General features: G+C 45.7%; 1 protein-coding gene across 5 annotated transcripts in view; it reads right to left on the bottom strand.

The window, feature by feature from the left end:
* Positions 1 to 22,962, bottom strand: part of PPP1R42 (protein phosphatase 1 regulatory subunit 42) — a 76,907-nt gene that overhangs the window by 32,472 nt on the left and 21,473 nt on the right. For 2 of the 5 annotated variants that reach the window (XM_037892490.2, XM_043539548.1), the window contains exons 6-8: positions 17,752 to 17,869; positions 16,422 to 16,553; positions 2,675 to 2,843 (exon numbers count right to left, since the gene is read on the bottom strand). In XM_037892490.2, the coding sequence (XP_037748418.1) occupies positions 2,675 to 2,843; positions 16,422 to 16,553; positions 17,752 to 17,869 (419 nt within the window). Of the gene's footprint in view, positions 1 to 1,985; positions 2,844 to 16,421; positions 16,554 to 17,751; positions 17,870 to 22,962 lie in introns of those variants that run through there. The other 3 variants (XM_037892489.2, XM_043539547.1, XM_043539546.1) reach the window with 2 other exon arrangements.

Here is a 22,962-nt window from a genome sequence, read left to right as displayed (position 1 = left end):
CAGAGGAGTGAAGTTTTGGAATAGCCTTCCAAGGGAAGCAGTGGGGGCAAAAGATTCATCTGGCTTTAAGATTAAACTCGATAAGTTTATGGAGGAGATAGTATGATGGGATAACATGGTTTTGGTAATTAACTATTCATGGTAAATAGGCCCAATGGCCTGTGATGGGATATTAGATGGGGTGGGATCTGAGTTACCCAGGAAAGAATTTTCTGTAGTATCTGGCTGATGAATCTTGCCCATATGCTCAGGGTTTAGCTGATCGCCATATTTGGGGTCGGGAAGGAATTTTCCTCCAGGGCAGATTGGAAGAGGCCCTGGAGGTTTTTCGCCTTCCTCTGTAGCATGGGGCACGGGTCACTTGCTGGAGGATTCTCTGCTCCTTGAAGTCTTTAAACTACGATTTGAGGACTTCAATAGCACAGATATAGGTGTGAGGTTTTTTGCAGGAGTGGTGGGTGAAATTCTGTGGCCTGTGTTGTGCAGGAGGTCAGACTAGATGATCATAATGGTCCCTTCTGACCTAAATATCTATGAATCTACGAAGAAACCAGAAAACAAGCAGGCTATAACTAGCTCACAGACACAATAGATAATTCCATTAGTTCTTGGTGGTGACAGCTGAACTCCCTTATAGATAGAGCTGATTACATCATCCTAGCGAGAGAGTGCCTTTGCACCGCTCACGGACGTGCAATTCCGCAGCTCGATGTCAGAGGTACCAAATCCCAAGAGTGGGAATGCAGAGGCCCATGAAAAATAATTCTGTTTTATATACAATTTCTGTTTCTTTACCTGGGTTTAAGAACAAACTGGCTGTGATGTTGCAAAGATATCCGCTATCCCTGTTGCTGATAAAAGGTTATTAAAGTAAACAGCAGTCCTTTTATATTAAAAAGCCCAAATAATTTTCTAGACTCCTGTTTACTTGCAGCAGGGATCTCTCTGGAGAAGAGCTGGTGCAGGCATTGGTTAAAGGTAAGCAGAGAAAGCTGTTACCACTGAATAAGTACAACTGAGATTCTTTCTTCCCCAGAGGATCTGCTTGTTCCACCCTTTTATGTGACTAATAAGAGGACAGATAAATGAATGAAAGATTCTATTTACATTTCATCCAAGGTCTGTCTCTAACAGAGGTGTTGCTAATAAAGAGAAGCCCATGGACAATGGAATTCAGAGTGTGTGGATAAGCACACTTTAAGGTACAATTTGAAAGAACAAGCATCTATGTATGTAAGTAGCCGGTAGCAGTGATATTAGGAGGTGCCTCTCTAAATTTGGCAACTCAAAGCTACCCTTTGGAGAATCATCTTTATACAGATTTGTTTTGTGAGGCTGTAAGTGTGCTGTTCATGGGTTTCTTGTTTTTAAACTTCTGCACTGTTGTGTTTTCACGGGGGGAAAAGAAATCATTTAACAGTTGTGTGTCAATTTCATTTTCCTGCCAAACCAGAACATATCTATTGTCCCATGAAGAGCAAAAATTAAAACTATGTGACATGTAATATCCCTTTAATCACTGCTTAACCGCAACACATTTAAATATGAAAGCCTATTTTTAGTGGGGATATCCAATCAATAGAAGAATGATTGATGGAATGGGAAGTTGCAGATGATAACAAATGGGAAAATATTAAATGTTGTGAAATCAAATTTCCAAAGTGGTGTTAGTTAAATCTTTATTGGTTTTAAATCTGGAATTGAAGCACTATATTTAGTGAATGTGTTACCCAATACTACCTTTGTTGCTTGTAATTTTCAACTACAATATTGCATAAATGGGGAACTGCTTTTTGCCAGATGGGGGTGACTACTGGTAGAATGTCTTATTTCAGAAATTATTGCAGTTTAAATATTTACACTTTTGTTTTTAAATGTTTGTAGAGTGCTTAGACATCATGATATTGGATGCAAAATACATTTCTGTATAATTTAAAAAAGTAAAAAGCATCAGTACTGAAATACAAACTATGACCCCCAACCTGAAAAAGCTTATTCATGTGAGCAAGCATTATTCCTGGAAGCAATTCCACTGAAATCAGCAGGACTGCTCACATGAATAAGGAATGGATGTGTGAATAAAGGTTGTAGGACTAGGCCCTATGAAATAAAGTCACTTATTTTACCATTTAAAAAAAAATCTATGAGAAACAGATAGGTAAGATCTTCTTTTTTGATTACTCCAAGGGTCTAGTTTGGTATTTTGCAGCATGAACATATATGGTAGCATAACATACTGAAATATGTTAGTTAGAAGAAATAACCTACAGTGATGAAGCAAAATGATTGTTTCTCCCTCTCCAGGTAATTGTGCAGCACTGTATCAATATTTATCTGTATAGTTAGCAGCACACATGTTCCAAAGAGTTCAGTTCTGTACTGTAATACCTTTGTGGAGGTAACATCCTACAGTTAAATATGTCTGACATTTCACTCACCATTACTCATTTCTGCTTTGAATTTTTACTGGGGTTTACAGCCAGTAGTTACAATCCATCATCTTTTTTTTTTTTAAAAAGAGAGAGAGACCATATGAATGTGACCTGATATAAAAGGATTCAAACTGAGCTAGGCTAAATTCTGCCCTGAGATACACTTAGTTCCAACTACTTCAGTGAGAGCCATACAAGTGTACACAGCAGCATTGGACCCAGGAACTTTTAGGGGAACGTACCTGATTTTTTTGCTAACATTAACATTACTTCCTTCCTGGGGTCTTTGCAGAGGTTCTTCTCTGTTATGTGGAGACCTATGTAGCTCAGATAAAATAACAAATTTTGGTTTTCCTTTTCCAGAAGGATTGTAATAAACAGGAACAATGGGATGGCCTGTTTCAAAGTCATCTGGAGGATACAAAGAATTAAGTATTAATTTAATATTTCAAGTCAAAGTATGACTTCATTTTGCTAGTTATTATATGGCTTGCAAGTTTTAATTTTTTTTGTTATGTACAAATAATAAACTAAAGTTTTAAAGATAAGGTGTCACAAACTTTATAACTACCGAAAATGGAAAACAGCATATGAAAAGCATTGTCTATGGAAAATACCACAAACACTAGACACGTGCAGGTTATGTAACAAAATAATTAAGAGCAACATTAAAGCAATAATTTTTGGAAAAGTCAGGCGACTACCTTTTTTGGCATGGTGTTTTAGTCCTGGCTAATAACAATATTTATTAGCACCGTAAATACTGAAGTTTGCAAAATTGTCAGTGCAAGCACAAAATCTAATCTTCTGTATTTAACATTAATGACAATGAAAAACACTAATAATATTTTGCTTTCCTGTCAAAACAGTTACTTTGCACTCCACTGAAATGCAGCCACCACTAAGATGGAAAATAGCATCTGCTTAACAGCATTTGCAACTTTGGACAGCAGTTTAGGACATGACATGAAGCAGAATAATTTTATCAAACTCAGACTGCAGAGAGAATGAAGGTATGCAGAATATAATTATCCAAATTGGAAATTTCCAGGATGCCAGGGTAAATATCTTTAGTTTTGGCAAAAGCACTATGGGATTTTTGACTACCACAACATCGCTAGCACTTAGACTTTCAGTGCCTCATCCAGTAAACAACACCTCCAATTGAACAGTGCCTCACAGCATCAAAATTCTTTCAGAAGAAAGAGCAGTGGCCCAGTCAATCGCCAGCGTCACTTCTTGGAGGTTGTGTATCAAAGTACGGATCAGACTCTGGCAAGATTAAGCCTGATGCTCAAGGGCTAAATGCTCTCCATCTCATATTGAACGAAGGCCATATCTACACTAGCAACCTTACAGCGGCATAGTTGTACCAATGCAGCTGCGCTGCTATAAGATCACTCATGTAGCTGCTTTATGCCAATGGGAGAGAGCTCTCCTGTTGATATAATAAAACCACCTCAACGAGTGGTGGTATCTATGTCGGTGGGAGAAGCTCTTCCACCGACAGAGCACTGTGCACACTACCACTTATGCCAGGGAAACTTATGTTGCTCAGGGTGTGTTTTTTTACACCTCTGAGCTACATACGTTTTGCCAACATAAATGGTAGTACAGACATGGTCTTTGTGGGAGGTGAGAGTATTCAGCACGTCCTACGATCAGACCCTTATTTTGTGAGATCTTCTGAGATAGCAATTTGATATGGCATGATTGTAGCTCACAATAAGCCCTGTTGCTAAAATTACATATCACAACTTATCAAGAAGCAATTGGAGAACTTCCATTAGTTCATTTATGTATAAATGCTTATTTACAAGCTATTTGAACCACCTGAGTTTTAATGACTAGGCTTAAAATCTTGTAACAGTCTCTTTAACAAGATTTCTCATATATCAGTACTTCTTCTTCGAGTGATTGCTCTTGTGTATTCCACAATACATGTGCATACTCGCCACGTGCACCGCTGCTGGAAGTTTTTCCCCTAGCAGTACCTGTAGGGGAGCGCCCCTAGTGACCCCTGGAGTGGCGCCTCTACGGCAAGATATAAGCGGCGCTGCGCGCTCCCCCCTCCCTCAGTTCCTTCTTGCCACCAGTGAAGGTGCATCAGAACTGCTCTGCTCCAGCTTGTCTGCAGCTTTCCTCTTGAACTCTTGTTCATTCATAGTTAGTAGTTTAGATTACTGTTAGTTTAGTTTAGTGTGCCCGGCTCGGGGCATGCCCCGGGCTTTAAGTCGTGCGACACTTGCAGGTGGCAGATGCCAGTGAGTGACCCGCACGCGGACCGTTTACACTGTCTAGGGGAAACCCATCTCAGTGATTGCTGCAAGATTTACAGATCTTTCAAGCCTCGGACCAAAAAAGAAAGGGACATTTGGCTCCGAGCCATTTTGATGGAGTCAACGCTGACCCCGACCCTGGCATGTCGCTCTGAGTCAGCACCGGATACCGTGGTGTTGGTGCGCGGCGACCCTTTGGTGCCTTCTACCAGTCGGCACCACTCCCTGTCCACGGGGCATGCAAAGAAGGCTAAGAAGAGGTCTTCTCTGCCGAGGCACCAGAGCAAGACTGGGGGAGAGACTAGACCCATGTTGGGCAGTTCTCGGTCCCCGTCAGCCTCCAGGCCTCTGACTCAGGTTGAGCGGAGTAGCCCGGCGCATTTGGCGCAGGCTTCCCCGGATGTCTGGGTGCCCTCCACTCCAGAGGCCCTGCAAGCGGCCCAGGACATTATGTCTCTGCCAATACTAGGGCCACTGCCAACGTTGGTTCCCCGGTCCAGAGGCAAGCTACCGCTTGGATCTCCGCAGTCACCTTCTGGTCAGTACCCAACGCCGTTTGCCACTCAGCGATCATCCCATGCGTAGTCCATACCAGTCACCGTCAACCCCCACCAGGTCTTCTGGCTGGGTTCCGACTGACAGGGGTTCCAGGCACTGCTCCGCCTCGAGGGACCATAGACCTCGCGAGGGGAGCAGGCCCCGTTGAGACCGAGACAGATGGCACCGGAGGTCCTCGTCTCCGGGAGGCTACTGTAGCTCGTCACGATATGGGTGTCGATGCCGTTCCTGCTCGTCATCTTGTTCCAGGACCCCGCCGCAGCATCGCTCCTGCAGTCCCGGGCGTCGATCGCCAGCACCTCGCCATTGCAGATCTGTCCGCTGGAACCGATTGCAGAGCAGCAGCTACCGGCGGTACCGTTCCTCCACGTTGGGATCATGGTCTCGTGGTTGGCACCGTTCCCAACGCCACCGCTCCTCCCGGTCCAGGGACAGCGGCAAGTTGTACGCCAGCCCGGCCTCCCTTCTTAGTCGTCAGTCGATGGGACAGGCTAGTCAGGCTGAACAGCCTGCTCCGCCAGAGCCACAGCAGGTGCAGTGGCACCGTGCTTCTTGGCCGTCACCGTGGTACAAATGGGCCCCGTGGCCGCCGACACAGCCCCCGGTGGGGGCTCGCTCAGTGGCTGGTGCCTCGTAAAGACCGTTGGCCTCCCTTTCTCAACCTCCCAGAAAGGAGTTGGTGGGGCATGCATCTTCGGTTCCGCGCCCGGAGGGCGACCAAGTGGTGGGACCTCTGGTACTGGTGGGTATGCAGAGTCCTGCACCCGTATCCTCATCCTCATTCTCCCCTGATGAGGTGATTATGGCCCCTCCTCCCTCTGTTCTGTAGGAGGACTCTAAAGCCCACCAGAAACTATTGAAAAGGGTGGCATCAAGCCTCAACCTTCAGGACGAGGAGGTGGAGGAACCCTCGGACTCCCTCTTCAATGTCCTATCGGCCTCAGTACCGGGCTGGGTGGCCCTCCCATTCCATGAAGGGGTGGCAAAAATTTCAAATGCCTTGTGACAAACCCCAGATTCCTTGCCCCCCATCTCTAAGAGGGCAGAATGGAAGTACTTTGTGCCTGCCAAGGGGCATGAATACCTGTACACCCACCCTGCCCCCAACTCCCTGGTGGTCAAGTCGGTCAACCACAGGGAAAGGCAGGACCAACCAGCTCCTACTCCGAAAAATAAAGACTCAAAGAGGCTGGACTTATTTGGGAGGAAGGTTTATTTGTCCTCGAATTTCCAGTTAAGGTGGTGAACCATTAGGCTCTCCTGGGTCGGTATGAGTTCAATTTGTGGGACACTCTATCCAAATTCGAGGACTCCCTCCAGGAGCGTGACAAGAAGTAGTTCAAAACTCTGGTGGAGGAGAGTACAGCGGCTGCCAGGGCAACCCTGCAGTCAGCGTCGGATGCTGCGAATATGGCTGCAAGGTCTATGGCCTCCGTGGTGTCCATGAGGAGGGCGTCGTGGCTCCTGCTGTCTGGGCTGTCCAGTGAGGCAGAGAACTCCTTGCAGGGCCTCCTGTTTGATGGCAAGGCCCTGTTTGTGGAACAGACGGACATGAAATTGCACAGCCTGAAAGATTCCCGCACTACTCTTAAGACACTTTTTCACTAGGAGGATGGTGAAGCACTGGAATGCGTTACCTAGGGAAGTGGTTGAATCTCCTTCCTTTGAGGTTTTTAAGGTCAGGCTTGGGAAAGCCCTGGCTGGAATGATTTAGTTGGGCATTGGTCCTGCTTTGAGCAGGAGGTTGGACTAGATGATCTCCTGAGGTCCCTTCCAACCCTGATATTCTCTGATTCTCTATGTCCCAGCTCCGGCCAGGACCAAGTTTAAGCCTCAGCAGGCTCACACCCAGGCCACCCACTCTGAATATGAGCCCCCTTATAAAAAGTCACGGAACTATAAGAAACCTCCGCAGAGGCTGTCCCGGTCTGCCCCCCAGCCTGGGTCCTCCAAGGGTAAACAGGCGAGGAAACGTCAGTTTTGACGGGATGCACGGAGGCAACCTACCAGTTCACACCAGGGATCCACCCTCAATAAAGCTTCCCTTCTCCAACTGGTTGTGTGCTTTTCTCCCAGAGTGGTTGTGGCTGACTTCGGACCGTTGGGTCCTCAACACCGTCTCCTGGGGCTACACCCTCCAGTTTACCTCTACTCCACCCAACCACCCTCCGCCCCATCCCTCCTGGGGGACCCCTCTCATGAGGCCCTGCTTGAGCAGGAGGTGGGGTGGCTCCTTGGCCTAGGAGTGGTGGAAGAGGTGCCAGCAGAGTTCAAATACAAGGGGTACTACTCCCGCTATTTTCTTATCCCGAAGGCCAAAGGCGGGCTCAGGCCCACCCTGGACCTGCGAGGTCTGAACCAGTACATGGTAAAACTCAAGTTTCGCATTGTCTCTCTGGCCTCCATCATCCCCTCCCTGGATCCCGGGGACTGGTACGCCGCCCTCGATCTGGAGGACACGTACTTATATTCAAGGGGCACAGGCGCTTCCTCCGTTTCACAGTTGGGCAGGAGCACTACCAATTTATGGTCCTCCCATTTGGCCTGTCCACTGCTCTGAGGGTATTCACAAAGTGCATGTCTGTGGTGGCGGCCTACCTCAGACGTCGCGGCATCCAGATCTTCCCCTATCTGGACAACTGGCTGATCAAAGGCAGCTCCCGGTTGCAGGTGCGGGATCACGTGGTGCACCTCCTGTCCGCGTGTGCCACCCTGGGCCTGTTGGTGAACGAAGCCAAGTCCACGTTAGTTCCGGTACAGTGCATAGAGTTTATCAGGGCAGTCCTGGACGCAACATCGGCCAGGGCCTCCCTCCCACCAGACAGGTTCGAGACCCTGAAAGGGTTCATCGACACAGTCATAAGGTTCCCCAGGATGACAGCCAGAGCATGTCTCCAGCTCCCGGGTCACATGTCGGCATGCACATATGTGGTTCCCCACACCAGACTCAGGATGAGGCCCCTCCAGCTCTAGTTGGCCTCGGTGTTCTCCCAGGCCAGGGACAGGATGGACAAGGTCCTCATTGTTTCTGAGCTGGTGATCACCTCCCTACAATGGTGGTCCTCCCTGGGGAACATGCTCCACAGGGTCCCATTCAGGGGCAGGCCCCCATCGGTGGAGCTGGTGTCCAACGCGTTGGACCTGGGGTGGGGAGCCCCTGTGGGGAACGTTCAGACCCAACGTCTCTTGTCTGCGCAGGACCTTGCCCTGCATATAAATGTCAAGGAACTCAAGGCAGTCCGGCTGGCATGTGTGGCCTTCCGCTCGCACCTGGAGGGCAGAGTGGTCAGGGTTCTCATGGACAACATGGCCTCGATGTTTTACATCAACAGGCCAGGCGGGGCCCGCTCCTCTGCCCTCTGCCAGGAAGCCCTCAGGCTGTGGGACTTCTGTATAGCCCACGTCATTTGCCTACAGGCCTACCACCTACCGGGTGCCCGGAACTCGCGGGCAGATCGCCTGAGCCAAGACTTCTCCTCTCAGCACGAGTGGTCTCTACACCCAGAGGTGGTGCTCAGACTTTTCCAAGAGTGGGGAACTCCCCGGGTGGACCTGTTCGCAACTTGGCAGAACCACCGGTGTCCCTAGTTCTGCTCCAGGTGGGGGCTGGGAGTGGGTGCTATCTCTGATGCCTTCCTTCTATCCTGGTCAGGTCAGCTTCTCTATGCCTTCCCCCTGATCCGCTGATTGGCAAGGTCCTGGAAAAGATAAAGACGGACAGGGCCCAGGTCCGCCTGATTGCCCCGGCGTGGCCCAGGCAACATTGGTACTGGACCATCACGAGCCTGGCAGCTGCTCCGCCGTGGCCATTGCCGTCCCATCCAGACCTGCTTTCCCAGGACCAGGGCTGCCTCCTCCACCCCAGCCTAGTGGCATTCCACCTCGTGGCGTGGCTGCTCAATGGTTAGGCCAGGAGGAAAGGATGTGCTCAGAAGGGGTTCAGCGTGTCCTCTTGGAAAGCAGACGGCCCTCCACGTGTTGGGCCTACTTGGCAAAGTGGTCTCGGTTTTCCCGGTGGGTGGCTGAGCAGGGCATTTCCCCCATGGCTGCCCCGATCCAGCTCATTTTAGACTACCTCCTCCACCTTAGAGTCCTAGGCCTGGCGCCCTCCTCCGTCAAGGTGCACTTGGTGGCCATATCGGCCTTCCACCCACCAGTGCAGGGGCACACGGTATTCTCCCATGCTATGACTGGCCGATTCCTTAAGGGATTGGATCGTCTCTTCCCGTACGTTAGGTCCTCAGTCCCAGAGTGGGACCTGAACTTGGTGCTGGTCCGGTTCACGGGTCCCCCCTTTGAGCCACTAGCTACATGCTCCGGCTCACACCTCTCGTGGAAGGTAGCCTTCCTGGTGGCGATCATATCAGCTAGATGGGTCTCGGAACTCAGGGCCTTGACCTCCGAGCCCCCGTACACCGTGTTTCATAAGGATAAGGTCCATCTCTGACCACATACTTCATTCCAGACAAGATGGTCTCTGCCTACCACATGGATCAGGACATCTTCTTGCCGGTCCTCTGTCCTAAGCCCCATGCGTCCAGTGAGGAGCGCCGCCTCCACACGCTAAATATGAGATGGGCTCTGGCCTTTTACCTGGAGCAGACTAAGCCATTCAGGAAGTCTCCACAGCTGTTCAGCGCCTTGGCCAAGCGTATGAGGGGTCGGCCAATTTCCACTCAGAGGCTCTCCAACTGGATCACCTTGTGCATCCGTACGTGTTACGACCTGGCGGGAGTCCCTCCGCCATCAATTGTGAGGGCACACTCGACTAGGGCGCAAGCCTCGTTGGCTGCCTTTTTAGCCCATGTCCCCACTCAGGACATTTGCAGGGCTGCCACATGGTCTTCAGTTCAAACGTTCACTTCACATTATGCGATCGTCTGCCAGACCAGGAAAGACGCCGAGTTTGGCAGGGCTGTGCTCCGTCCTGAGAGTTTGTGAACTCCTACCCACCTCTAACAGATATAGCTTGGAATCACCTATTGTGGAATACACATGAGCAATCACTCAAAGAAGAAAAGACAGTTACCTTTTCCGTAACTGGTGTTCTTCGAGCTGTATTGCTCATGTCTATTCCACATCCCACCCTCCTTTCCCTCTGTTGGAGTTGTCTACCAAGAAGGAACTGAGGGTGGGGGGAGCGCGCAGCGTCCCTTATACCGTGCCATAGAGGAGCCACTCCAGGGGTCACTAGGGGTGCTCCCCTACAGATACTGCTAGGGGAAAAACTTCTGGCACCGGTGCACGTGGCAAGCACGCACACCTATTGTGGAATAGCCAAGAGCAACACATCTCAAAGAACACCAGTTATGGAAAAGGTAACTGTCCTTTCCTGCATCCAGTTGGGTTGGAAATGCTGTGAAAATAGCCTTTATAATTTTAATTATTTATTTATGCTTCCAGTCCTACTTGAAATCGAGAAAAGCAGAAGCACACAAAAATGAAAATTGAAAAAATTAATTTTTTTAACCTCAAAAAAAGTTTAATTCAGAGTTTTTTGAATTTTATACCTAAACTTTTTGGGGGGAGGTATGTTCTTATTTTATTTGCCTATTTAGATTGTAAACTTCCTGGGGGAGGGACAGAATCCTCTTGTGTGTCTTTATAGTATCAAAGACAAATTATTATAATAAATATAAACCAAGTGATAATACTAAATATGAACTAATTTGCCAACTCTCATATCTAGTTACATCAGTGGTGGGCAACCTGCGGCCCGCAAGCGGTCTGTCAGGGTAAACCGCTGGTGGGCCGCGAGACAGTATTTACATTGATCGTCTGCAGGCATGGCCGCCTGCAGCTCCCAGCAGCTGCGGTTCATCGTTTCTGGCCAATCTGCGGGAAGCGATGTGGGCCACAGGGACGTGCTGGCTGCTGCTTCCTGCAGCTCCCATTGGCCGGGAATGGCGAACCGCAGCCACTGGGAGCTGCAGGCAGCAGTGCCTGTGGACAGTCAGTGTAAACACCGTCTCACGGCCCACCAGCGGATTACCCTGATGGGCCATGTTTGGCCCATGGGCCACAAGTTGCCCACCACTGAGTTACATTGTAAGGGCTAAATTCTACCCTTAAGAACTGCACTGCAAATCTAAGGTTACCATGTCACTGCACTGATTGTGTGTGTATTTATCCCAAAGTGTTGGACAAGCATTTTTCTATATGTGAAAATCAGCCTTACAAAACTATCATGAACATTCACCAACACAGGCTCAAAATTTATTTGCCTATCCTTACCGTGATGCTGACAAGTTTAAAATAGAGGTGAGCCAGAACAAAAATTGAAAATCTAGACCTTCCTGCAATGTTGCGAAGACCAGAGAAGCTGAGGAGCTCCTTGACAGCCAGGTTCAGGAAACATCAGTACCTCAGGTAAAAAGGAGCTGCCCACCAAGGAACTGGAGACAGAGGAGGTCAGAGAGGAAGACTGGCAGTTTGTAACCACCAGAGGCAAGAGGTCACAGAGACAGTCTACATGGTTGAAGATAGACAAGGATGGGCAGGCTGTGGCCACCAGAGAGAAGAGGACTGGGAAGAATTCCACGTAGCTGGAAGTTTCCAATAGATGCCAGGCCCTCACCTTGGAAACTGTGGAAAGTACCTCTCAAGATCCAGCTGCTCTAAGGAAATGGAGACATGTACAGGACTCATCTGCGGATGGCAGTTTAGCCCAACCTATAAGAAAATCAAGGTTCCCCAATTGTCCAGGGAAAACTGGACAATCCTTGTTAGGGATTCAATACTCTGAAGAATTGATAGAATTTTCTGCAAGGGTCAGGCAGACAACATGACAATGAATTGTCTTCCCAGAACCATAACACTAGATGTTGCTCTAAAATTGGATAGACTTTGAAGTTGACAGGAAGGGATCCATTGGTGATGGTTCGTAAGAGCACTAATGAAACTGAGTCACGGGATATCTCGCAGATATCGCAGGGAACTCGGAAGTGTGCTGAAGAATGCCCAAGCAATATTCTCTGAGATCATTCCTGTCCCACAAGCAAAGGAAGGCATGAGGCAGAAGATTCTGAATGTGAAACACTGTCTAGAAAAGTGGTATAGGTGGAGGATTTGGCTTTGTGGAACATTGGTCCACCTTCTATAGGGAGAGGGAGCTGTATAGTTTGCATGGCTTCCACTTCACTAGAAACAGGACCAATCCTCTCAGGAACAGGTTGGCTAGAGTCACCAAAAGGGTGTTAGATTAATAAAAAAGGGGAGGATAAAAAGAGGGAGGATATGAGCACTCAGCACAAAATTGAGATGTTGAGAACAAAATTAAATCAAGGAACCAAAGAACATGAAGAGAAGAAATTATTTAATTGCCCATACGCCAATGATAGGAGCCTGGGTAACAAGTGGAAGTGGATTCCTCATTTATGAGCATAAATTTGATCTAGCTGGTATTACTGAAATCTGGTGGGATGATTCCCATGACTGGAATGTTAAAAATCAATGGTCATAACCTATTTAGGAAGGATTGAATGCACAAAAGGGGAGGCGGAATGGCACTCTATGTCAAAAATGGCATTACCCATTTCCAAGTCACTGACAACACAGAAGAAAATGATCCTGAAAGCTAATGGATCAATGTCCTAACAGATAAGCAAAAGATGGGGTATTAGTTGATTTCTGCTATAAACCACCACTCCTAATACCTGCCGGTACAAAAACATCCTTGGAATGTCTAAATATTATAAATGACAATTTCCTAATTCAAAAAGTGTTGCAGCCAACACACAGGAATTCTAGGTTACACCTCATCTTGATAGATAAACAAAAAACGGTCACGGAACTAAAAATTAATGGTAACTTGATCATGACTATAATGTGCAGAGTTAAATTCAGACCAGTGATATATCCTTGGTGCTTTGAAAGGGCCAATTTCACAAAACTAAAAACAATTAGGAGCCAAATCAGCTGGGAGGAAGAATTTAATCAGAAAACTGTGAATGATAATTGGTAATTGCTTTAAAAACACTTTACTACATACCCAAAAAGCCAAAATCCCACAATTGAAGAAGAAGGCCATATTAAAAATACCAATCTGGTTTAGAGGGGGAGTAAAGCCAGCTATAAAAATAATATATAAAAATGGCAGACAGAGGAAGTGGATAGTAATGAATATATATCAGGAGCTAGGAATTGTAGAAAACTGATAAGGAAGCAAAGGCACACAAGGAGAAATCTATGGCCAGCAGAGTTAAGGACTATAAGAAAGAGTTTTTTAAGTATATTAGCAACAAAAAGAATCCTGACACTGGTATTGGTCCATTACTAGATGAAAATGGTATGGATATAATACAGAAAAGGCAAAAGTGTTCAGTAAACATAACTGTTCTGTAGTTGGGGAAAAAACAGATGATGTAATAACACTCTTTCCATTCACTAGTATTTCAAGGGGACGTTAAAGAGCAGTTACTAAAGCTGAACATTTTGAAGTCAGCAAGTCTGGATAACTTGCATCCAAGAGTTTTAAAATAGCTGGCTGAGAGGCTCACTGGACCATTAATGTTGATTTTCAATAAGACTTGAAACACCGGGGAAGTTCCAGAAGACTGGAAGAAAGCTAATGTTGTGTCAATATTTAAAGAGAGTAAATGAGATGCCACAGGAAACTATAGGCCTGTCAGTCTGACATCGATCCTGGCAAGATAATGGATCAGCTGATACAGGACTCGATTAATAAAGAATTAAAGGAGAGTAATATAATTATGATTCTATGGAATTAATGACAATCAACATGGGTTTATGGAAAACAGTTGCTATCAAACTAACTTGATATCTTTTCTTGATGAGAGATTAAAAATTTGGTTGATAAAGGAAACAGTAAAAAGAAAAGGAGTACTTGTGGCACCTTAGAGACTAACCAGTTTATTTGAGCATGAGCTTTCGTGAGCTACAGCTCACTTCATCGGATGCATAGCATATCGTGGAAACTGTAATATACTTAGACTTCTGTAAGGAAATTGACTTGATACTGCATTACCTTTTTATTAAAAAACTAGAATATAAAATTAACATGGTACTCATTACATCAGGAGTGGGCAAACTACACCCTGCGGGTCACAACCGGCCCTTCACATGTTTTAATCTGACCCTTGAACTCTTGCCAGGGAGCGGGGTCTGGGGCTTGCCCCGCTCCATGCATGCCCTGGCTCCGTGCATCTCCCGGAAGCAGTGACATGTCCCCCCTCCGGCTCCTACACTTAGGGGAAGCCGTGGGTTCGCATGCTGCCCCCACCCCAAGTGCCACCTGTGCAGCTCCCACTGGCCGGGGTTCCTGGCTAATGGGAGCTGCACTGGTGGCACCTGCGGACAGGGCAGTGTGCGGAGCTGCCTGGCTGCGCCTCTGCGTAGGAACCGGAGTGGGGACATGTCGCTGCTTCTGGGAGCTGCTTGAGGTAAGCGCTGCCTGGAGCCTGCACCTCTGACCCTCTCCTGCGCCCTGTGCTAGCCTCCAAGCCCCTCGATCCCAGCCCAGAGCACCCTCTTGCACCCCCAACCCCTCATCCCCAGCCCCAGCGCCCATGCCCCCAGCTGTAGCCCTCACCCACCCCAACCCCCTGCCCCAGTCCAGAGCCCTCTCCCACACCCAGAACTCCTCATTTCTAGCCCCACCCCAGAGCCCTCACGCCCTCCTGCACTCCAACCCTCAATTTTGTGAGCATTCATGGCCCGCCATACAATTTCCATACTCAGATGTGGCCCTTGGGCCAAAAAGTTTGCCCACCCCTGCATTACATGGATTAAAAACTGGCTAAGAGATGGGTCTCAAAATGACAGGTTTCAGAGTAGCAGCCGTGTTAGTCTGTATTCGCAAAAAGAAAAGGAGTACTTGTGGCACCTTAGAGACTAACAAATTTATTTGAGCATAAGCATCCGATGAAATGAGCTGTAGCTCACGAAAACTTATGCTCAAATAAATTTGTTAGTCTCTAAGGGGCCACAAGTACTCCTTTTCTTTTTGGGTCTCAAAATGTAATTGTAATCAGGAAATCATCACCAAATGGATGTGTTTCTGGTGGGGTCCCACATGGATCAGTTCTTCGTCCTATGCTATTTAACATTTTTATTAATGATCTGGAAAAAAATATAAAATAATCACTGCTAAAGTTTGAAGAGGACACAAAAATTGGGGAAGTGGTAAATAATGAAGAGTACAGGTCACTGATACAGAGCCATCTGGATTGCTTGGTAAACTCTGCCCAAGAAAACAATATGTCTTTTAATATAGCTAAATATACATGCCTATATCTAGGAACAAAGAATGTAGGCCATACTCACAGAATGGGGCGTTCTATCCTGGGAAGCAAAGACTCTAAAAAATATTCTGGGGTCATGGCAGGCAACCAGTTGAATATGAGCTTTGAATATGACACTGTGGCAAAAAGGTCTAATGCAATCCTTGGATAAATAAACAGGGGAATCTCAAGTAGGAAGAGCGAGGAAATTTGACCTCTATACTTGGCACTGGTGTGACCGCTGCTGGAATACTGTGTCCAGTTCTGGTGTCCACAGTTCAAAAGGAAGCTGATAAATTGGAGAGGGTTCAGAGAAATGCCACAAGAATGATTAAAGGATTAAAAAACATGCCTCACAGCGATATACTCAAGGAGCTCAATCTAGTTACTTTAACAAAGAGAATGTTAAGGTGTGACTTGATTGCAGTCCATAAGTACCTACATGGAGAATAAATATTTAGTAGTGTGCTCTTCAGTCTAGCACAGAAAGATATGACACAATCCAATGGCTGGATGTTGAGGCTAGACAAACTCGGACTGGAAATAGGGCATAGATTTAAACAGTGAGAGTAATTAACTATTGGAACAACTTGTCAGTAGTCATGAAAGATTCTCCATCATCGATACTGTTTAAATCATGATTGTATGTTTTTTAAAAAAATATGCTGTATTAATTATTTTGGGGAAGTTCTATGGCCTGTGTTATACAGGAGGTCATACTGGAGGATCACAATGGTCCCTTCTGGCCTTCAACTCTATGAATCTATTAATTAGATCTGAACCTTCCATCCTGGCCCAATCTTCAGCCTGAAATTTGTTTCCAACATCTTTGTTGTGAGATAAGATTTTAGGGTTGTTATAATGTTGTAAATGATCATATTGTAAATGGAATAATTGATTAATTTGCTTACAGAAATGTGGATAAGCTGCATGCTCATTTGTCATGCTCTCTTCCTTGCTTTTTTTCCTGGAGGCTTTGGATGCTTTCCAATTCATTAGGAATTGTCTTTCTATATCTTTTATTTCTTTCCCATCAAGGGATTCTGAGGAAAAAGGAAAACACACACACACACACTTTTCATAATAAAGTTAGTCAACAAAAAGGTTAAACCATTAATATCTTATGTACACTGATATGTTTGGTTTTGCCAAAAATTGCTTACATTTTAGTTAACTTTGTCAGAAAAGAGATCAAGTGATAGATTATATCTTGAAAATTATTAATAAAGAAATGAATTGTATGTGCAACATGGCAGTTTTCAAATGCATGGGAAAGAGACTATCAAATGTTTTTATGGTTTGCAAGGAGAATGTTTGACATCCAAATTAAGACATGATACTGAGAATGCAGGGGTCTAAAAAGAGAGCACACATTTATGCAGGACATATACATTTATATGGGCATAAGGAAGTACAAACTTGCAACCAAAACCTGCCTGCCTTACTCATCAAGTAGTCCTACTGACCTTTTGGGGCCACCTATATGAAGCAAGAAAGCACGATTCGATCCTTTATCATAACTTCACTCACTCTGTAGTGCGGTAGGACCCCACAGTTCTAGCATGATTTGACTCCATCCACATTTCCAAATTAAGTATCTTGTTTGACTACAACTTAGGCCTGGTCTACACTTAAAAAATAGATCAACTTAGCTACATTGCTCAGGGCTGTGAAAAATATTGTGCCTTGGGTGCCGTAGTTAGGTCAACCTAACTCTTGATGCAGACATGGCTAAGTCGATGGAAGAATTCTTCCATTGACCTAACTACCATTCTTGGAAAGATGAATTAACTACACTGACAGAAAAACCTCTTCCATTAATGTAAGAAGCATCAACATAAAATGCATAGTTAAGACACCCAAACTACCCTGCAGTAATGCTACAAGGGGGGAAAAAATGAAAGATATCTTTAAAAATTAGTATCACCTAATTTGGGACCACAAACACAGAAAAGCCTTAATTATAATTTTATGGATATGCCATGGTATCACTCCTTTTTAGTAAACTGTACTTTTGGTAATAATAATAAGCTGAGTCATAATAAGCAACAGGGTTTTTTTAGCTTATTAATCAATTTAAACTATATAACTTGTACAAGAGCTTTTAAATATTATATTTACCACCTGACATTAATGTGGAGAACATTACTTGGTTTCATAGGAGTTTCACTGTAATTCAAAAATGGATAATGTGCCAACTATTTTTTTTAAGTGGAAAGAGTTCTAACCATACTTTTTTACCTAGAGTTTTTGACTGTATAATAAGCCTGTCCCTGTATTTTGGTTTGCGGCAAACAGGATTCCCTTTAAGATCCATTCTGCACAGTTTGGTCCATTTGTTCAATACAAACTCCAAATCCTGCAATTAACAGAAGAAAAGAAAAGACTCTGTTGCTTTATCTTTAGACTGTAGATGATAGAGTTCAGTAATCATGCTGGTTGTTCACTGAAAATAGTCTTCTTTTGAACTTATGGGTGTAAAATTAAGTGTGTGTGTTTGTAGGACTGGGGCTTTGTATGACACTTTCTGAATGCTGCACAGTATTTTACATAATAGAAATAGGAAGGCAATGACAGAAACATTTACAATCAAATACAAAGTGAGTGATGGCAAGCTGACATGCCTATCATCATCCATTGGTTTTGATTCTTTCTTTCTGACACTCCCCTCTAGAGTCAGGTTTTCACATCCCAAGACAATTGTCTAGCACTAGTTCCTATGATAAAAATCCTCAACTAGCTGGGGCACTTCCAAATGAGAGGAATATGGTTATGGAAAGAAGCCAGAAAGCAACAGTAGTAAGTAGGACTGGTTCAGACATACTGTAACAGAAGGGGACGCCGGGTCAAGAAGAGAATGAGGAATGCAACAAGCTGTAGGTCCAATCTTTCCATAAAGGTATTGGGTTACCAGTCCCATGGTTTTACTTTGCTTGTACTGGACTTGATGCTAACAACAACATTCATTATCCTAGAACTGTTATATGTTGTCTATCAATTTAAATGGTAAATGCTCAGTCCAGGCTCTGATGTTGTCTAATCAGATTTCCATACACTTTGAGCCTATTTTTACAAAAGCTCTGGCTGGCGGCAGAAGTTTCTTTTGGTTGATTTTGCAGTGTCTCTGGAAAGCCAAACAGAGCAGAGACTTTATCTGAACAAGTCTATTGACCTCTGCCTAGTACTTACCCTATTTTCATGCAGGAAAAATTGATTGCTGAAGAAGCATTTTTGGAGGTGTTAAAGATTTTCTAAATCAGAGCACTAGTGATCAGTAATTACAGGAAAGCTCAGGTCCGACAACTTCTCTAGCTGAGAATTCTAGCCTGAAAACCAGTATTTTATGGACATGCATAAAATCTGGTCTATCTTCATCATGTTTCTCTTGTGGAAGAGCATGGAAACTGTTATTGGGTTAGTTGGGAAGACCACAGGATAGGATCCTGATACCAGGCAACAAAAATGTAGCTGAACACAAGAAAGATCCTCTGTTTTTAGGATATAATAATGCTACTTGCAGATAATTGTCTTTCCCATCATACTTTTAAATGCTAGACACTGGAGAAAAGCCAGCCAAGAAGACAGTAATGTGAGTAACATATGCATATGTTTTTATATCACACATAGGAAGAGAAGATATACCACCTTTTGCATCATAAAGGGCTCTTAAAAATATAATACCACCTGTCCAGGCTTCAGAAATTCATAGGACAGTGGACATTTCATGCAAAAATTGATTAAAAAAATAAAACTAAAATCTGGCAAATCATGCTGGAAAAATATAATTTACACAAGACATAGTAACTCCCCTACATATCTGTGGGTGGCCAGTTACATTCTTGGCCCAAATAGTGAAATGTTTAAAATGTACCTTTCTGTAGTCTGGGTTTTTGTCTGGTAAATCAAGGGCAATATGACCTAGATCAAACTTTTTCTGTCTTTTAACTTCAATATATTAAAGTTAACAAGATTTGAAGGCTATTCATAAATGCTTAGTAAGTTGCTCCATTCTATTCAGAGAGCCTAGATTCTGAAATACACATGGTCCAAAATTTCCTTCCAATGTTACTCTGAATATGAATCCACATAGTATGTGGCTGTATAGAGCATTTGAGAGGAGATCCTAAAGGCTATGTATGAGAGCAAGAGAAGGGTGGATAATACTAGAACTGATGTATCTTAGGCCTGGTCTACACTATGAGTTTAGGTCGAATTTAGCTGCGTTAGGTTGATTTTACACAAGATTTTATGTGTTTTACACAACCAACCCTGTTCCGCTGACCTAAAGGGCTCTTAAAATCGACTGCAGTACTCCTCCCCGATGAGGGGAGTAGCGCTAAAATCGACTGAAAATGGACTGAAAGGGAGATACTGGATCAGATTGCTATATGGGGAGAAGAATCTGTGCAGGCCGAACTCTGATCAAAAAGAAGAAATGCTAATATATATGCCAAAATCGCACAGGGCATGGTGGACAGAGGCTACACCAGGGACACACAGCAATGCCACGTGAAAATTAAGGAGCTCAGGCAAGCCTACCAAAAGATAAAGGAGGCAAACAGTCGCTCCAGGTCAGAGCCCCAGACATGCCGCTTCTATGATCAGCTGCATGCCATTCTAGAGGGGGACCCTACCACTACCAGTGTCCGTGGACACCTGCAAGGTGGCAGCCTCAACGCAAAACAGAGGAGGATTTTGTAGATAAGGAAGAGGAGGAGGAGGAGAATGTGCAGCAGGCAAGCGGAGAATCTGTTCTCCCTGGCAGCCAGGACCTTTTCATCACCCTGGAGCCAATACCCTCCCGTATTGTTGCTGGACGCTGAAGGCGGAGAAGGCACCTCTGGTGAGTGCATATTTGTAACTACACTACAGGGATTAAAAGCAATTGTGTTTAACGTTTGATTTGCCCTGAACAATTGGGATGCATTCGTGGCCAGTACAGCTACTGGAAAAGTCTGTTAACGTGTCTGGTGATGGAGTGGGAATCCTCCAGGGACATCTCCACAAAGCTCTCCTGGAGGTACTCTGAAAACCTTTGCAGAAGGTTTCTGGGGAGGACTGCCTTATTTCATCCTCCACGGTTCGACACTTTACCACGCCAAACCAATAGCAAGTAGTCTGGAATCATTGCAGCACAAAGCATAGCAGCGAATGGCCCTGGGTTTTGGTCGCATTCATGCAACATTCGGTCTTTATCTTTCTGTGTCAGTCTCAAGAGAGTGATATCATTCATGGTCACCTGGTTGAAATAGGGGAATTTTTGTAAGGGAACAGTAATCCCCTCTGTTTGGTGATCCCCTGCACATTTGACCCCGGTCATGCTGGGCTGTTTGCGCTTGGCTAAAAGGGATCATCCTGGAGAATAGCCATATGGTGCTGGGGGCTGCTGCATATCCACCCAAAACTGTAGCCTCTCCTTTTAAACGGCAACCTCAGCCCCTCCTTTTAAACGGCAAACCCAACCGGCATTGGTTGCTATGGGAAAGGAAGGTGCTGCAGTTTGAAAACATTCCCACATGTTATGAACGCGGAAGAAGCCAACCTCGTGTACTCTTTGGCTTACCATGGCTGCCTGGAAACCGAATTCTGTTGCCCAGCCGCGTGTGATGTATCACCATACCAGCAGGTGCTCAATATAAAAGGCAAAATGCGACCTTGTACCTAAAACACATGTGCTGTCTCGCAGTGAATCAAGCAATTCACAGCAAAGGGTCTCCCTTTTGTTCGCAGAAATGTATCTTCTTAAATGCTACTCACCCTTCCCTTCCCCCCCCGAAGCTGTAAATGTTTCTATGCTCCCCGTATCAACTCCGTCCCTGAGGTTATCGCAGATTAGAAGGCAAAAAAAATGCACTCACAATTACATGTTTTCAGAGCTCATGCAGTCCTCCCGCACTGATAGGGCACAGCTGAATGCATGGAGACATTCAGTGGCAGAGGCCAGGAAAGCATACAGTGAGCGTGATCAGAACACGCAGGAGGAGATGCTGATGCTAATGGGGGAGCAAACAGACACGATGAGGCATCTGCTGGAGCTGCAGGAAAGACAACTAGAGTACATACCCCTGCTGCACCGATTGTGTAACCGCTTGCCCTCCTCACCAAGTTCCATATCCTCCTCACCCAGACGCCCAAGAACGCGGGTGGGGGAGGCTCCAGGCTCCCAGCCACTCAACTCCAGGGGATGGCCCAAGCAACAGAAGGCTGTCATTCAAACAGCTTTGATTTGTAGTGTGGCTACAATAAGCAATGTGGCCTTGTCCTTCCCTCCTCCCCCACCCCACTTGGGCTACCTTTCACTAGTCAGCGTTGTCAGTCATCTCAAGTTTTCTTTAATAAATAAAGAATGAATGGATTCAGAACAATAGGGACTTTATTTCCTCTGCCAGCTGTGGTCAAAGAGGGGGAGGGGGATTGGATTACAGGGAAGTACATTCACCAAAGGGGGAAGCTTTGCATCAAGGACAAACACACACAACTGTCACAGTAGCCTGGTCAGTCATGAAACTGGTTTTCAAAGCCTCGCTGATGCGCAGTGCACCTCTGTGTGCTCTTCCAATTGCCCTGGTGTCTGGCTGTTCAAAATTGGCCGCGAGGTGATTTGCCTCAACCTCCCACCCCGCCATAAATGTCTCTCCCTTACTCTCATGGATATTATGGAGCACACAGCAAGCAGCAATAACAATGGGAATGTTGGTTGTGCTGAGGTCTAACCTACTCAGCAAACAGCGCCAGAGCCCTTTTAAACATCCAAAGGCACATTCTATCACCATTTTGCACTTGCTCAGCCTATAGTTGAACTGCTCCTTACTACTGTCCAGGCTGCCTGTGTACGGCTTCATGAGCCATGGGAGCAAGGGGTAGGCTGGGTCCCCATGGATAACTATTGGCATTTGAACATCCCCAACGGTAATTTTCTGGTCTGGGAAGAAAGTCCCTTCTTGCAGCTTTTCGAACAGCCCGGAGTTCTGAAAGACGCGAGCATCATGCACCTTTCCCGACCATCCCACCTTAATGTCAGCGAAATGGCCCTTGTGATCCACCAGGGCTTGCAACACCATTGAGAAGTACCCTTTGCGGTTTATGTACTGTTTGGCAAGGTGGTCCGGTGCCAAGATAGGGATATGCATTCCGTCTATCGCCCCACCCCAGTTAGGGAACCCCACTGCAGCAAAGCCATCCACTATCACCTGCACATTTCCAAGAGTTAGCAGAAGGTTACTGATTGCCCTGGCTACTTGGATCACAGCATCCCTCACGGTACATTTGCCCACTCCAAACTGATTCCCGACTGACCGGTAGCAGTCAGGTGTTGCAAGCTTCCACAGGGCTATCGCCACTCACTTCTCAACTGTTAGGGAAGGTCTCATCTTAGTATTCCTGTGCTTCAGGGCGGGGGAAAGCAACTCACAAAGTTCCATGAAAGTGGCCTTACACATGCAAAAATTTCGC

The sequence above is a fragment of the Chelonia mydas genome, chromosome 2 (assembly GCF_015237465.2).
Source record: "Chelonia mydas isolate rCheMyd1 chromosome 2, rCheMyd1.pri.v2, whole genome shotgun sequence".
In the NCBI taxonomy this organism is placed as follows: Eukaryota; Metazoa; Chordata; order Testudines; family Cheloniidae; genus Chelonia; species Chelonia mydas.
The sequence above is the reverse complement of the archived record's forward strand: the minus strand, read 5'-3'. Positions and strand labels throughout refer to the sequence as shown.